Raw genomic sequence first — 15,499 nt, forward strand, 5'->3', positions numbered from 1 at the left:
CTTACGGTGTGTGTTTGTGGCTCTCTGTTTGTTTGAAGCTATGATACTGAGCCGCAGGTCAGCTGATGCCAGCCAGAGAGCTTTGGCTTACAGTCGCATGGTGGACGGCCTCAATGAGTTCAGGTGAGTTTGTGGTGACATGTCTGTGGACGCTGCTCACCAGGTGCTTTGTTATTTGCATCCTCTAAAAGTCCAGCCAAGGTTTACTGGACACTTAATCCAATCATGTGACTTGAGACACACAACACTGATCTGAGAGGGCTTTCACATGCGATGACCTTGTGTCCAATGCACGGTGACCTTTGACACGATTCACACGATAACTCCCGTATCATGTTCAGGGCAACCAGAAGCGTAATGCATTCAAAGAAATAAAAACAAAAATCAACCTGTCAATCATACTAGAGGTGTGACATTTTTTTAATTCTGTCAGTTGTCGTTATGAAAAGGCATTGTTTTCATGCTTCCTATGATCTCAGAGTAATAAGCCTTGTTCAGACTGTTAGTCCAAATCTGATTTTGTGCATATCCTATTGAAATCCAGTCTAAATGAGTTCCAGTCCACATTGTGTATCGCAACTCTTCAGATCCGATTTGCGTGTCCCATGGCGCTCTTTAGTTTTACTGAATCCAATCTGAGCGGTCAGACTGAAAAGGATTTCCAGGAATGTGATTTGAATAGGATTTCAAACCTCACATGAATGTAGCTTAAAACTAATTTGTAAAAATTGGATTTTATGTGATGTATTTATTTATTTTTTTGCCTTTCACACAAAAATCAGATCTGGGCTTAGTCTGAACAAGACTATTTTGAATACAACTATATTTGTAGGTTGATTCTCCAAAAAGACAAACATTGTATCCCTGCGGCGCCATCAGAACATTGATCTGTTAGTTTGACCAAACTGTTCAAAAACTGCAGAAATAAAACTTTTTTTGTTGTAACAATCAGTTAGAGTTTCTCATTTGCTTTGGATAGAAGCATCAGCTAATATATAAATAGAAATGGAAAAACACGTGCACATCTTGTTTTATCAACATTTAAACTTAGTTGTAATTAGTATAAGCTTTAAACTGACCGTTAATTTATTACTGTTAAATAATAATGCTTATAAATAGGAGCAGAATTATTAATAGTATTGAAAAGAACATATAACATCCTGTGAAAGAACTGAGCAGAAGGCCGTGTGAGCTTGTGCTTCAGTCCTGGTTTGTGTAAAATAAGCTTGGTCCGTGTCAGTGCTTCAGAGGTGATCCACTATTCACCCTCTCATACTTCCAAGTCATATGCTTGTTGGTCCGTGGCCAGAGCAACTTGACCCCAGTGCCACAGAAACCTTATCTCCCCCACACACTGTCAGGATGGACCAGAATAGTCAATAATGTGCAAGTGAACAGACAAACAAATATTTCAGATTTACCACCTCCAGCGGGATAATTATACACCTTGGCGTTCATCCTCGGGGTTGAGGAGGCAGAGATCTGAAATGATGAAGCTGTACATCCGTGTGTGATGTTTTTATTTTGAAAATCAGTTGGTCAACAATCAGCTGTTCACATTTTCGTTAAGACAGGGGGATCAAATTTAATCTAGGTGCAAAATACAGTAAGAATAGACTTTACTTAATCTAAATTTAATGTAGTGCTCTTTTTATATTCATTTAATTTAGATGCAGCAGTATAACAAAAACTTTTTTAATTTAGATGCAGCAGTATAACAAAAACTTTTTTTTTTACTTGTTTTGTTCTGTTACATCTTCTAGAAACATTTTAATATTTGTAATATATAGTAATCCTTTATAACAGTTGATGGTGTTACATTGCAAATTCCTCTAATACCGTATTGCTTAAAAAAATCACCCAGGCCTGATTTTAAGTGATGAATGTTTAGAGTGTCTTGTCGTGTTCTGTCAGTCCTCATTTCAGGGTCTAGGTTTGTGAAAGCAGACCTCAGAGCTTCATAACTCTTACCTAATCCAGTGCTAAAACAGCTCTGTCTTCCTGTTAGCTGCTGTTGCATGAGGCTTTTTATAGGTCACTACACACTAACTTCAGTACTGGGAAGTATAGTACGTCTTTGGAAGGGAGTACATTGTCGTTTTTTCCCCAAGTGTCAGGTCGTTGGCAACACAATCGGGAGTTTGTGCAAACATCTGCATCTTTCCCAGTGCCTAATCGGCATGAGTATTGCTTGTAATGGTAAACAACGTTGCTCCATTGCAGATTAGTGTTAAAGCTGCTCCTCTGATGGCATCCAGAGATTTGCTTTGCATTTAATTAAGTGGCTAGTTTTGCAGAAGCAGTCCTACTCGTGACTCTGCAGACTTTCCTGAACTCCTACCATTTCGAGTAGCATCTGGGTGTTAAGCTCTGGACCGCGGCCAATGCTCCCGGGCTGCGTGACATTTGCAGAAGTTAAATATGCTGCAAAGGTCTTTCCCAGCTGGGGCAGCCCTGTGCAACTGAAGCGCTCTTTGTTTCAGCTGTTGACAAAAGCTCTTCTGTCTTTGTGTGCGGACGCCCTGTAGGACGACCATCTGCAACCTGTACACAATGCCACGTGTGTCTGAGCCCGTCTGGCTCACCATGATGTCGGGTCCTCCTGAAAAGAACCAGCTTTGTGGCCAGTTCATGAGGGAGCTGGCCCTGCTCATGGAACAGGCCTCCAAGAACCAGTTGAGTAACATCACACATACTCCTCAAGCCATCAAACACTCTTGATAAGCGTGAATGTAACCATGTTGTCGCTTGCTTTGTCTGTTGCCTTTAGATTCCTCCCTGCACTTCTCACTGCGGTTCTCACTAACCATCTCGCCTGGGTTCCCACAGTCATGCCCAACGGTCAACCACCCTTAAAGATTTTCCTGGAGAAGCACTCATCCCAGAGCGTGGACATGCTGGCGAAAACACATCCCTACAACCCACTTTGGGCACAGCTTGGTAAATGACACATGCAAAAATGTGTGAATTTCGCCACCTAGTGGAGTGTTAATGAAATGACTTGCCACAGTGTGCTTTAGGGCAGGGTTTTTTCTGGAGGCACAACAATACACATTTTGGATATTTCTGGTATCTGCTAATGAGCTGATAAGCAGGTGTGTTTGCTTAGGAAGAGTTTGAATGTGTTTAGTGTTGGGGTGCCTCAAGGAACAGGGTTGGGAAACATTGCATTTGAACTGGAGTCTTTGGTCCTGCTGTCCTGCAGCTTTAACCTGAATCAAACACACCTGAACCAGCTAGTCAGGATCCTCAGGATTGCTTGGAAATCACAGGCAGGTGTTTTTGAAGCAGTAGTCAGGGCACAGTCTTAATCACAAAATCCCTGGAACATCCACTCCTTAAAAATACCACAATGCACCACAAGAAACAGGGAGCATTGATGCTCACTACACTTAAAAAAAAGGTATAAAGGTTCTTTATGCATCTATATGGTTCCATGAAGAACCTTTAAAGCAGTGGTTCCCAACCTGGGAGGTGTTACCCCCACTAGGGGTCGCTGAAGATTACAAGGGTCAAACTGCTCTTTGCAGTTTGAGGGTTACAAATAGAAACAGTTGCAGTTTGAACAGGCCAAGATAAATACAGCCTAGGATTTGTTTTGTGTGAAGCTACGGCAGAAGATAGTGAATGGATTTACAGAGGGAAATAATATTAATTTATCTCTGAAGGGAACCAAGGGAGACTGAAATAATCCTGCCATTATATCAGACATTACAAAATTGGAATATCACATAAAACATTTGCGAACAAGCACTGTTTCCATTCAACGCATCATTGCTTTGGAGGTGGATGCATGCTGCTGTTTGGGAACGCAGTCTTGTAAGACATTATACAGAAATACTTAGATGACAGACTTTGCTCAGGCGTTTCAGAACGACCATAACAACATTTAAAATTTTTTAGTCTCTAAGCTAACGCCTATGTGCCTGTAATGAATATGATTATGCATCGCTCCAGTAGAGTTATTGTAAGCCAATTTGACATCACACAGTTCACACAAATCTTTTCAGTTTCCTTCTAATTCAAAATAATCCCACACCTTGCTCGTCTTTCGCATGGTCACTTTTGAGCTCACCACAACTGACACGAAGAAAACTCATTTCAACAACATTGATATCAACAAAGTGCATTAAACATTGCATTACACCAGCGTTTCCCGACCTGGAGTTAATGTAAGAACTGCAGTTCAAACTCTATAAAAAAAGAAAAATTAAAGGGAATCAGTAAATTCTGAATATTTTACTGCCATTTTACGAATATGTAAATTAAGTAACTGTACTCTGATTATGAGCATTTTAAAATGTAATGTAATCTAGTTACTAGTAATCACTTTTTTATAATCTGATTATATGTAATCCATTACTACTCAGCACTGCTTATTTGTTTCCTAGCAAATGTGTAAGAATAGGTTTGGTTTATAATGTTGTTATTGTTGCAGGTGACTTGTACGGGGCAATCGGCTCACCTGTGCGTCTGTCCCGTACGGTGGTGGTTGGCCGGCGACAGGAGCTGGTGCAGCGTCTTCTCTATGTGCTGACCTACTTCATCCGCTGCTCGGAGTTACTGGAAATGCACCTGCTGGAGAGAGCCGAGGACGAGGCAATCGTGATGCCCGGCTCGCTCATCACCACGTCGCTGCGCCCCGGAGAGGTGGAGGAGTCCGACTACGTGCTGGTCACTGTGCACAAGCCGAGCCAAGACTACCTGTCTCCGGGTGCCGAGGCTGAGGACGGATACCCGTCTGATGATAACAGCTTACGGAGCAGCACTTACATGGACACAGAAGCCCCAGACGAGCACAAGCGTCCGCATGCCGCCGCATCGGAGACGGACTGTATCAGTGACACGCCTGTCTGCAGAGAAGCAGGGAGCCCACGGCTCGAGACTCGACTTGAAACCGTGGTGAAAGTCGGCTCCAACTCGCCGTGCGAGAGAAGACCGTCGCTCGAGATTCAAGGGGATGTGCGGCCCGAGGTGGAGTCTGGTGGCGTGCCCATCAGGATCTTACATTCATCAGATATCCTGCTAGAAAAGAGCTTTGATAACGCCGGGAACGAGCCCTCCGCTAAAGTCACATTCCTCATCGGAGACTCGATGTCTCCTGAATCTGACATGGAGAGTCGACAACAAAAGCTGGAGGAGGAGATCAAGAAACACAAGAAGCTTCTCAAAGACAACCAGCAGAAGCAGAGTAACACCGAGACTAAACTCCAAGTGGACCAAATCAAGACCAACGATAGCAAGACTAGAGCTAGAAAGACGTCTCAGTGGTGTCCGAAAGTGCAAGGTGACTGCATGGACATGTTTGACGAGTATTTCAGCGATGACAATCCCGTGGAGACGAGGACTATTGATGATGTCTACCAGACGGAGATGAAAGGCGGAGAAAACGATGCCCCACGGTTGGACGGGTGTGAGTGCGACGCAGGAGACGTCAGCGCGGGCTGCTGTAAAACCTGCTGTTCTGCCGAGCAGGACAAGGGCATCGAGATGTCGCTGAGTGTCCCTTCACAAGGCACCGTTGGGGAGAAAAAGGCAGCAGTCCCACTGAACGACTGGGAGATCCCACGCAACGAGAGCTCGGACAGCGCGCTGGGGGACAGCGAGAGTGAGGATGCCGGACAGGAGCTGCCCAGACAAGAGCCCGATGGGCCGTTCTATGCTGAAGAGCAGGCCGACTGGCAGGATGAGCTCGAGGTGCCTTTACCCGGGTAAGAGCGGAGATCGGTTATCAAACCATCTGTTTTGTTTGTCTTGTGGGCTGTATTTGGGCTGGACGGTTTATCTATCAATATATTTTGTATAAACAATAAAGAATGAGACTATATCGTTTATATTGATATACATCAATTAAAGCACCACAACAAAACACAACAATCACTAAAACTACTTCGAACTACCTGTGCATTAAACAGTTTTACTGCATACCTGCCAGCCAATCAGAATCCAGTATTCAGACAGACCATGGAATAAAGAGATATATACCATTTATTGCAATTCAGCCAAATCACATCTAGCCCTAGTCTGTACGTTATAAATGTTGCTAATAAACAAGGTTATGTGTTTTCTAGAGCGAAGCTGGTGGAGAACTACTCCAAACCAAGCATTGCCAACTTTGGGAGGTCGCTCTTCGGAGGATACTGTCCGACATACGTCCCAGACTTTGTTCTGCACGGAGCCCCCAATGATGAGAAACTGAGGCAGAACCTGGTGTCGGATCTGGCCCATGCTGTGCAGGTACATGCCACCTCCAACAGGTCTCCAAGCAGCACCTGCCTAACACTTGATGAAAGGTCTGTTGTTGATAGTCATAGTTACAAAAAAATTAATGCTGCAACAACTAATCGATAAAATTTATAATCTTCTATAATGACAATTATTGGCAACAAATTTGATTATCAACTAATCACATCTGTGCCAGGGTTATTTTAGTTTACAAAATGAAAACCATGGGAAAAAAATAATTACTTGAAATAAAAATTTTATTTCAGCTAGTTGCCAAAGCATCATTTCTCATTTTTATTTAGTTTAACTTGATGTACTAAATAACTGAAACCTAAAATTGAAAAAAAAGAAAGAAAAAGAATTATAGAGATTAGAGAACCCTATTTTGCCAAGGTTAATAAATAATCAAAAGATTAAGCAGTTATTAATATAATAGTTAGTTACAGCCTTGCATACGATTCCCAAAACACTACTGTTAATCATCATCACAAACTGCTTTTACTATGGGATTCTCTTGTGTGAAAAAGAGACTCATACATCCCACCTGCAGCACTTGAGTGTCACTGAGAGTCCTAAACGAACAAAACTGTGAAAATCCTGTGTGTATAGTGTAAATTGATGTGAGCTGAATTGTTGATGTGCAGCATCCTGTGCTGGATGAGCCCATCGCGGAGGCCGTCTGCATTATCGCAGACACAGATAAGTGGAGCGTGCAGGTGGCCAGCAGCCAGAGACGACTCTCCGACAAGCTGGGCCAAGAGGTGCTCGTGTCCAACCTCGTGTCCAACCTGCTCCAGTCCACCTACCAGCTCTACCGACTCAACCTGTCACCAAACTTCGTGAGTGCAACTTTCTCACATTTCTTCTGCTTTATTTACTCAATCATCAGGACATCTGTAAGGAAACGTGAACACATTTTAGAGCTCTCACTGTTGATTATTTTTTAGGGCTGCCCCCTAATAGTCGACTAACCTTTAGTCGGCCAGAATTTTAATACTTACTTAGTTGCAGAAAAAAGAAAAAAAAAATCCACAGGTGAAGTCATGCAATCTGTGTCGGACAGATCATTAACAGCTGGTCTATGTAGTAATACAGATGGACGTGCCGGTGCGCTCACTTGCTCGTAAAATACTCCCTCATTTTTGCTCATAAATTATGAGATGCAGATAAGAGTACAAACACACACAAGAGGGTCTATGTTTGTTATTAGTGTGCATCTCACAATAACAGGGAGCAAAAAAGACATTGGTGCTTTTGTAAAAATAATGAAATTAATCAGAATGCAGAGACTGTAGTAATGGGGTAATATGATCATTTCTGACCTGTCTCGGTCTCTGTGAGCGAAATGTCTACTAAAACATACATACAGATAAATAAACATACAGACAAATAAACAAGTCCAACATGTAAAAAATTAAGCAAAATAAACCAGTTCAAATGGAAAACAAATATTCTCAGATTATGTAATCTGTATGAAACATGCATACAGGCACATCCACTACCGCGGAGCTGACGAGTCGGTTTCATGTCTCTTAAGCTGATAAAAAATTAAGCACTAGTTTATCAATAAATTATTAATGTTAATGCAGCCTCCTTACTGATTTAGTCAACTAATGCTTCAAATGAACGACTACTAGTCGACCAGACAGATCTTTAGTCGAGCCCAGCCCTATTTATTTTGTAAGCAATCGATTATTTTAACAATCAAGTAATTAGATATTATTTTTGAAGAATTGGATCAGTAAAGTATCAAAGGTAAGTAATCTTCTGGTTAACTGTTAGGACAGTAAACCAAGACAGAATGCATCTTTGCATCTAAAACCGCGGGATAGTGCTCACAAATGTTGTTTTTTTTTTTAAAGTGCAGCACAAAATGCCTGCTCTACCTTGTTGCCGTCAAATAAAGAATTTGCCTTGCCAACTTGCTACTGTAAACAAAATGCAGTGCGCAATGGTCATACATGTTTGTGTAGCACGTCTAAGTAGAAAAACAATGGGAAATGAGGGGGAAGGGGGAAGTCGTGGCCTAGTGGTTAGAGAGTTTGACTCCTATCCCTTAGGTTTGGGGTTTGAGTCTTGGGCTAGCAATACCACGACTGAGGTGCCCTTGAGCAAGGCACTGAACCCCCAACTGCACACTGGGTGTGTGTTCACAGTGTGTGTTTGTTCACGCTGTGTGTGTGCACTTTGGATGGGTTAAATGAAGAGCACGAATTCTGAGTATGGGTCTCCATACTTGGCTGTATGTCACGTCACTTGTCACTTTCGAAAGTAGCGCATTGGAATGGAAAACACTTGTTCTTTGTGAACAGCCCCTAAAAATGCATAGCTTCGTTCATGCATCTTTGATACACGTGCTACAGCAACTAATTTCAAACACATGGACATCAAAACATGCAACTCAAAGCCGGGCTTTGGACTTTTATTGTGAAATGAGAAGGTTGAAGTGCTGAAGGATTGGAGTCAGTGCTGTATGTTAGCATGAAGTCTGTATGGTTTGTGACACAAGCTGTTCTCTCGCTCTTGTTTTCAGTGTATAATGCATCTGGAGGACCGGCTGCAGGAACTCTACTTCAAGAGCAAAATGCTGGCCGAGTACTTGAAAGGACAGACCAGGGTGCATGTGAAGGAGCTGGGCATGGTTCTTGGGTAAGAATTCACGCATCTTTCTATTAGTTGTAATTAGCGATGAGAATTTGGGACGAGAATTTCAGACTCGGACCTTAAGACATCAGCATAGGCCATGAAAAAAAGATCCATATAGGTTGACCACTAGTTGTGATGCATGTGTTTTTTTTTTTTTTTTTAACAATCTGATCTGGTTTATCCCCACAGGATCGAGTCTAACGATCTGCCCCTGCTAGCGGCCATAGCGAGCACACACTCGCCGTACGTGGCCCAGATTCTCCTGTAGACCACATGGAGAGCGAGAGATACTCCATTCCCTCCAGGTTCGGTCCGGCCGGACGGGGGGCCCCTCGAGGCCCCGGAGACTCCTGGAGCAGGGAGGCCGTTGAGTAGAACGGTCTCTGGGTGAGCAGACTGCAGGACAGACGCTCTGCCATAAGATGACGGTCGAAACCCAGAGGTTCCCTGAAAGTGACCTGGGAATATCACTTTTCAACAGTGGACACATGGAGTGCATTTTTAAATTCCATAAACCGCGTTTTGTTTTATTTCTTGTTTCTTTATACAACGTAAGAATGTAAAAGCCAAAGAAGAAATCCAAGCAGCCCTTGCGTACATCAAGAACAAATGCTGAAGCTGTTCATGGCACCTTCTTCAAATCAACATAGAAAGCAAAGACTAAAGAGTTATAAAATCAGTTTTATGATTTTAAATGAATATATCATGGACTGTTCTCAATCGGTTGTGGCAGCGAGTTATCGTGTAATATTCCTTTCTTTGTGTTTACAAGCGAATTTACCCTGTCGTGTCCAGTTGAAATGAGCTCTACCTCAAACCTTCAGTATCACACACACACACACACACATCTAACATGCGCAATTGAACATTTGAGGTAAAGTTTTCAGTTTTGGCTTTCAGTTACCCAGTAAAGATGAAACCATGGCACGATTTCTCATGAAAGAGCTCTGAGGATTCAGTTTTTATCATTTTTTTTTGGGCAGCGTCTCTTTAGCTGTCACAGAAATGTTTACCTGTCCTTCTGGAAATGATTAAGAGATGTATTTTTATTTGAATAGTCATTTAGGCGCAACATTCTGTGTGATGCGATTTTTAAAAAAGGGAATAATCTGATTAAGAGAAACGCGATGGTCACCAATCACTACATTGAGATTTGTGCTGGACCCTTTTTAACACTGATCCAGGGACATTCAACAATCATCTTGTATTTTCAGGATTGAAATGCTGACATTTTTTCATGTGTCTTCTTAGCTTGCAGACAGATTGTTTACTGATGGAATGAGTCAATCAGTTAATGACTTACAAAGATGTTTATGAATGGTTGGCTTACTTTGTCTTTGGGTCAAACCATACATCTAAGTCTTAATCGACAAAAAAAGAAGAGAAAAATATGTAATTTCTTCGGTGGGAAACTTTTTGTATTTAAAAAAAACAAAAAACAATCTATTTGCCTCCAGAATGTGTATTTATATCCAATTATTTCTTTATACAGAAAAGCGTTTAATTTATTTACTTGGCATGCATTGGTAAATGTTAGCTGTATATACTGCATAGATTTTCTTGATGTATTTGTACATAAATCCTCTCTGTTTCCCAGTTTGTATGGGAATATTGTGCAATAAATATGCCAACATTACAATTATATATGTTGCTTTTTGTTACTTTGTACAGCAGCTGTCATGATCTCTCTGTCCGTCTGTGCATGTTCATCTATAGTGGGGTCTGAATGTGTGGTGTAAAATGGAAAAACACAATCTAGATGGTTAAATTGGGGACGCTGAGCATTTGAACTCTTTGTAAAGGTCAGATTTCATTTTCTTTCTCAACTTTTAATCATCATGATTTCCAAAATCAAGGTTATTTTTCCATCACATACACTGCCGTTCAAAAGTCTGAGATCAGAAAGATTTTAAATATTTTTTAAAGAAATCTTTTCTCATCAAAACTGCATTTGTATCATAGGAATAAATTATACTTTAAAGTACAGCCTTGATGAGCGTAAGAAACTTCTTTAAAAAGCATTTATAAACCTTACTGATCCCAAACATTTGAAGGACGGTGTAAACCATGAATCTGTTGATTAACCCTTGCTTACTGATTCCAGAACACCTCTGAGGAGTTCAAACAGCCTCTTACTGGTAACTCACAGTTAACTCACGTAAATGATGAACTACACACTGTGTGCTCTAATGTCTAGAGTACGAATTTCATCATGTTATTTTGTAGTCACTGTGAAAGCTGCGACTTTTGAGTGTATGAAGTGTACAACATCCTTCCACACTTCACTTTGTGGTTAAGTGGTTAAAGTGAAGTAAACATTATTAAAGAAGCTTTAAAATTATAAATGATGAAATGTGCCGGTTACGTTCAGAGTGTAAGTTTATATAGCTAAGTACATAACCTGAACATTAGCTCAGTTTCTGTAACTGAAAGTTGAGGTTTTCTTATATGTGAACTTGCATAGTAAGTTGCTAAAACATGCTTTCTAAAATACCTCCCGGGTTCTCATCGCTCAGTGATCAGTGTAGTTTAGTATGTACTAGTTTCAGTGGTCAGTGTAGTTTAGTATGCACTGGTTTTCCCTCATGGATCAGGGTAGTTTAGTATGCACCAGTCTCCCGTCCCTCATCTGTTGATCAGTGTAGCTTAGTACGCACTGGTCCTCGCGTGGTCATGGATCAGGGTTAGTTTAGTACACTGGTCTCTCGCGTCCCTCGTTGATCAGGGTAGTTTAGTATGCACTGGTTTGTGTAGTTTAGTATGCACTGGTTTAATTAAGCTCGCGTCCCTCACTGATCAGGGTAGTTTAGTACGACCACGGTCTCTCGCGTCCCTCATGGATCAGGGTAGTTTAGTACGAACCGGTCTCGCGTCCCTCACTGATCAGGGTAGTTTAGTACACACCGGTCTCCCGTCCCCCATGGATCAGGGTAGTTTAGTACGCACCGGTCTCGCATCCCTTATTGATCAGGGTATTTTAGTACGCACCGGTCTCCCGTCCCTCATGGATCAGGGTAGTTTAGTACGCACCGGTCTCGCGTCCCTCGTTGATCAGGGTAGTTTAGTACGCACCGGTCTCGCGTCCCTCGTTGATCAGTGTAATTTAGTACGCACTGGTCTCGCGTCCCTCACTGATCAGGGTAGTTTAGTACGAACCGGTCTCGCGTCCCTCATGGATCAGGGTAGTTTAGTACGCACCGGTCTCCCGTCCCTCATGGATCAGGTTAGTTTAGTACGTACCGGTCTCCCGTCCCTCATGGATCAGGGTAGTTTAGTATGCACCGGTCTCACGTCCCTCGTTGATCAGGGTAGTTTAGTATGCACTGGTTTAAGTGGTCAGTGTAGTTTAGTACGCACAGGTCTCGCGTCCCTCATGGATCAGGGTAGTTTAGTACGCACCGGTCTCCCGTCCCCCATGGATCAGGGTAGTTTAGTACGCACCGGTCTCGCGTCCCTCATTGATCAGTGTAGCTTAGTACGCACCGGTCTCCCGTCCCTCATGGATCAGGGTAGTTTAGTACGCACCGGTCTCCCGTCCCTCATGGATCAGGGTAGTTTAGTATGCACCGGTCTCACGTCCCTCGTTGATCAGGGTAGTTTAGTACGCACCTGTCTCGTGTCCCTCGTTGATCAGTGTAGCTTAGAAAGCACCGGTCTCGCGTCCCTCGTTCATCAGGGTAGTTTAGTAAGCACCGCTCTCGCGTCCCTCATTGATCAGGGTAGTTTAGCACGCACCGGTCTCCCGTCCCTCATGGATCAGGGTAGTTTAGTATGCACCGGTCTCACGTCCCTCATCGATCAGGCTAGTTTAGTACGCACCGGTCTCCCATCCCTCATTGATCAGGGTAGTTTAGTACACACCGGTCTCGCGTCCCTCGTTGATCAGGGTAGTTTAGTATGCACTGGTTTCAGTGGTCAGTGTAATTTAGTACGCACTGGTCTCGCGTCCCTCACTGATCAGGGTAGTTTAGTACACACCGGTCTCTCGCGTCCCTCGTTGATCAGGGTAGTTTAGCACGCACCGGTCTCCCGTCCCTCATGGATCAGGGTAGTTTAGTATGCACCGGTCTCACGTCCCTCGTTGATCAGGGTAGTTTAGTACGCACCTGTCTCGCATCCCTCGTTGATCAGTGTAGTTTAGTACGCACTGGTCTCGCGTCCCTCGTTGATCAGGGTAGTTTAGTAAGCACCGCTCTCTCGTCCCTCATTGATGAGTCTAGTTTAGTACGCACCGGTCTCGCGTCCCTCATTGATCAGTGTAGCTTAGTACGCACCGGTCTCCCGTCCCTCACTGATCAGGGTAGTTTAGTACGCACCGGTCTCCCGTCCCTCATTGATCAGGGTAGTTTAGTACGCACCGGTCTCGCGTCCCTCATGGATCAGGTTAGTTTAGTATGCACCGGTCTCCCGTCCCTCATGGATCAGGGTAGTTTAGTACGCACCGGTCTCGCGTCCCTCGTTGATCAGGGTAGTTTAGTACGCACCCCTCAACCATCACTCACTGATCAGGTTAGTTTAGTACGCACCGGTCTCCCGTCCCTCATTGATCAGGGTAGTTTAGTACGCACCGGTCTCCCGTCCCTCATTGATCAGGGTAGTTTAGTACGCACCGGTCTCACGTCCCTCGTTGATCAGGGTAGTTTAGTACGCACCTGTCTCGCATCCCTCGTTGATCAGTGTAGCTTAGTAAGCACCGGTCTCGCGTCCCTCGTTGATCAGGGTAGTTTAGTAAGCACCGCTCTCTCGTCCCTCATTGATGAGTCTAGTTTAGTACGCACCGGTCTCCCATCCCTCATTGATCAGGGTAGTTTAGTACGCACCGGTCTCCCGTCCCTCATTGATCAGGGTAGTTTAGGACGCACTGGTCTCCCGTCCCTCATGGATCAGGTTAGTTTAGTACGCACCGGTCTCCCGTCCCTCATGGATCAGGTTAGTTTAGTACGCACCGGTCTCCCGTCACTCATGGATCAGGTTAGTTTAGTACGCACCGGTCTCCCGTCCCTCATGGATCAGGTTAGTTTAGTACGCACCGGTCTCCCGTCACTCATGGATCAGGTTAGTTTAGTACGCACTGGTCTCGCGTCCCTCACTGATGAGTGTAGTGATGAGTTCCTCATCAGTCCCTCACTGATGAGTGTAGTTTAGTACACAACACACCCGTCTCCCGTCCCTCACTGATGAGTGTAGTTTAGTACGCACCGGTCTCGCGTCCCTCATGGATCAGGTTAGTTTAGTACGCACTGGTCTCGCGTCCCTCGTTGATCAGTGTAGTTTAGTAAGCACCGCTCTCTCGTCCCTCATTAATTAATTAAGCACAATACGCACCTCCCTCGCGTCCCTCACTGATGAGTGTAGTTTAGTACGCACCAGTCTCGCGTCCCTCACTGATGAGTGTAGTTTAGTACGCACCGGTCTCCCGTCCCTCACTGATGAGTGTAGTTTAGTACGCACAGGTCTCCCGTCCCTCACTGATGAGTGTAGTTTAGTACGCACCGGCCTCGCGTCCCTCACTGATGAGTGTAGTTTAGTACGCACCAGTCTCGCGTCCCTCACTGATGAGTGTAGTTTAGTACGCACCGGTCTCCCGTCCCTCACTGATGAGTGTAGTTTAGTACGCACCGGTCTCGCGTCCCTCACTGATGAGTGTAGTTTAGTACGCACCGGTCTCGCGTCCCTCACTGATGAGTATAGTTTAGTACGCACCGATCTCGCGTCCCTCACTGATGAGTGTAGTTTAGTACGCACCGGTCTAGTGTCCCTCACTGATGAGTGTAGTTTAGTACGCACTGGTCTCCCGTGCCTCACTGGTGAGTGTAGTTTAGTACGCACCGGTCTCCCGTCCCTCACTGGTGAGTGTAGTTTTAGTACGCACCTGTCTAGTGTCCTTCACTGATGAGTGTAGTTTAGTACGCACCGGTCTCCCGTCACTCATGGATCAGGTTAGTTTAGTACGCACTGGTCTCGCATCCCTCACTGATGAGTGTAGTTTAGTACGCACCACTCTCCCGTCCATCATTGATCAGGTTAGTTTAGTACGCACCGGTCTCCCGTCCCTCACTGATGAGTGTAGTTTAGTACGCACCAGTCTCGCGTCCCTCATGGATCAGGTTAGTTTAGTACGCACCGGCCTCGCGTCCCTCACTGATGAGTGTAGTTTAGTACGCACCGGTCTCCCGTCCCTCACTGATGAGTGTAGTTTAGTACGCACCGGTCTCCCGTCCCTCACTGATGAGTGTAGTTTAGTACGCACCGGTCCCGTGTCCCTCACTGATGAGTGTAGTTTAGTACGCACCGGTCTCTCCGTCCCTCACTGATGAGTGTAGTTTAGTACGCACAGGTCTCCCGTCCCTCACTGATGAGTGTAGTTTAGTACGCACCGGTCTCCCGTCCCTCACTGATGAGTGTGTGTTTAGTACACACCGGTCTCGCGTCCCTCACTGATGAGTGTAGTTTAGTACGCACCGGTCTCCCGTCCCTCACTGATGAGTGTAGTTTAGTACGCACCGGTCTAGTGTCCCTCACTGATGAGTGTAGTTTAGTACGCACTGGTCTCCCGTCCCTCACTGATGAGTGTAGTTTAGTACGCACAGATCTCGTGTCCCTCACTGATGAGTGTAGTTTAGTACGC

General features: G+C 44.4%; 1 protein-coding gene across 4 annotated transcripts in view; it reads left to right on the top strand.

The window, feature by feature from the left end:
* Nucleotides 1-10,513, top strand: part of fnip1 (folliculin interacting protein 1) — a 31,749-nt gene extending 21,236 nt beyond the window's left edge. For all 4 annotated transcript variants that reach the window (XM_042747508.1, XM_042747507.1, XM_042747511.1 and 1 more), the window contains 8 exons: nucleotides 39-123; nucleotides 2,529-2,675; nucleotides 2,771-2,940; nucleotides 4,439-5,711; nucleotides 6,072-6,237; nucleotides 6,870-7,064; nucleotides 8,759-8,874; nucleotides 9,061-10,513. In XM_042747508.1, coding sequence (XP_042603442.1) covers nucleotides 39-123; nucleotides 2,529-2,675; nucleotides 2,771-2,940; nucleotides 4,439-5,711; nucleotides 6,072-6,237; nucleotides 6,870-7,064; nucleotides 8,759-8,874; nucleotides 9,061-9,139 — 2,231 coding nt within the window. In that variant the 3' untranslated portion in view covers nucleotides 9,140-10,513. The remainder of the gene's footprint in view (nucleotides 1-38; nucleotides 124-2,528; nucleotides 2,676-2,770; nucleotides 2,941-4,438; nucleotides 5,712-6,071; nucleotides 6,238-6,869; nucleotides 7,065-8,758; nucleotides 8,875-9,060) is intronic.
* Nucleotides 10,514-15,499: the final 4,986 nt, after the last annotated feature.

This window comes from Cyprinus carpio, chromosome B21 (genome assembly GCF_018340385.1).
Source record: "Cyprinus carpio isolate SPL01 chromosome B21, ASM1834038v1, whole genome shotgun sequence".
NCBI lineage: Eukaryota > Metazoa > Chordata > Actinopteri > Cypriniformes > Cyprinidae > Cyprinus > Cyprinus carpio.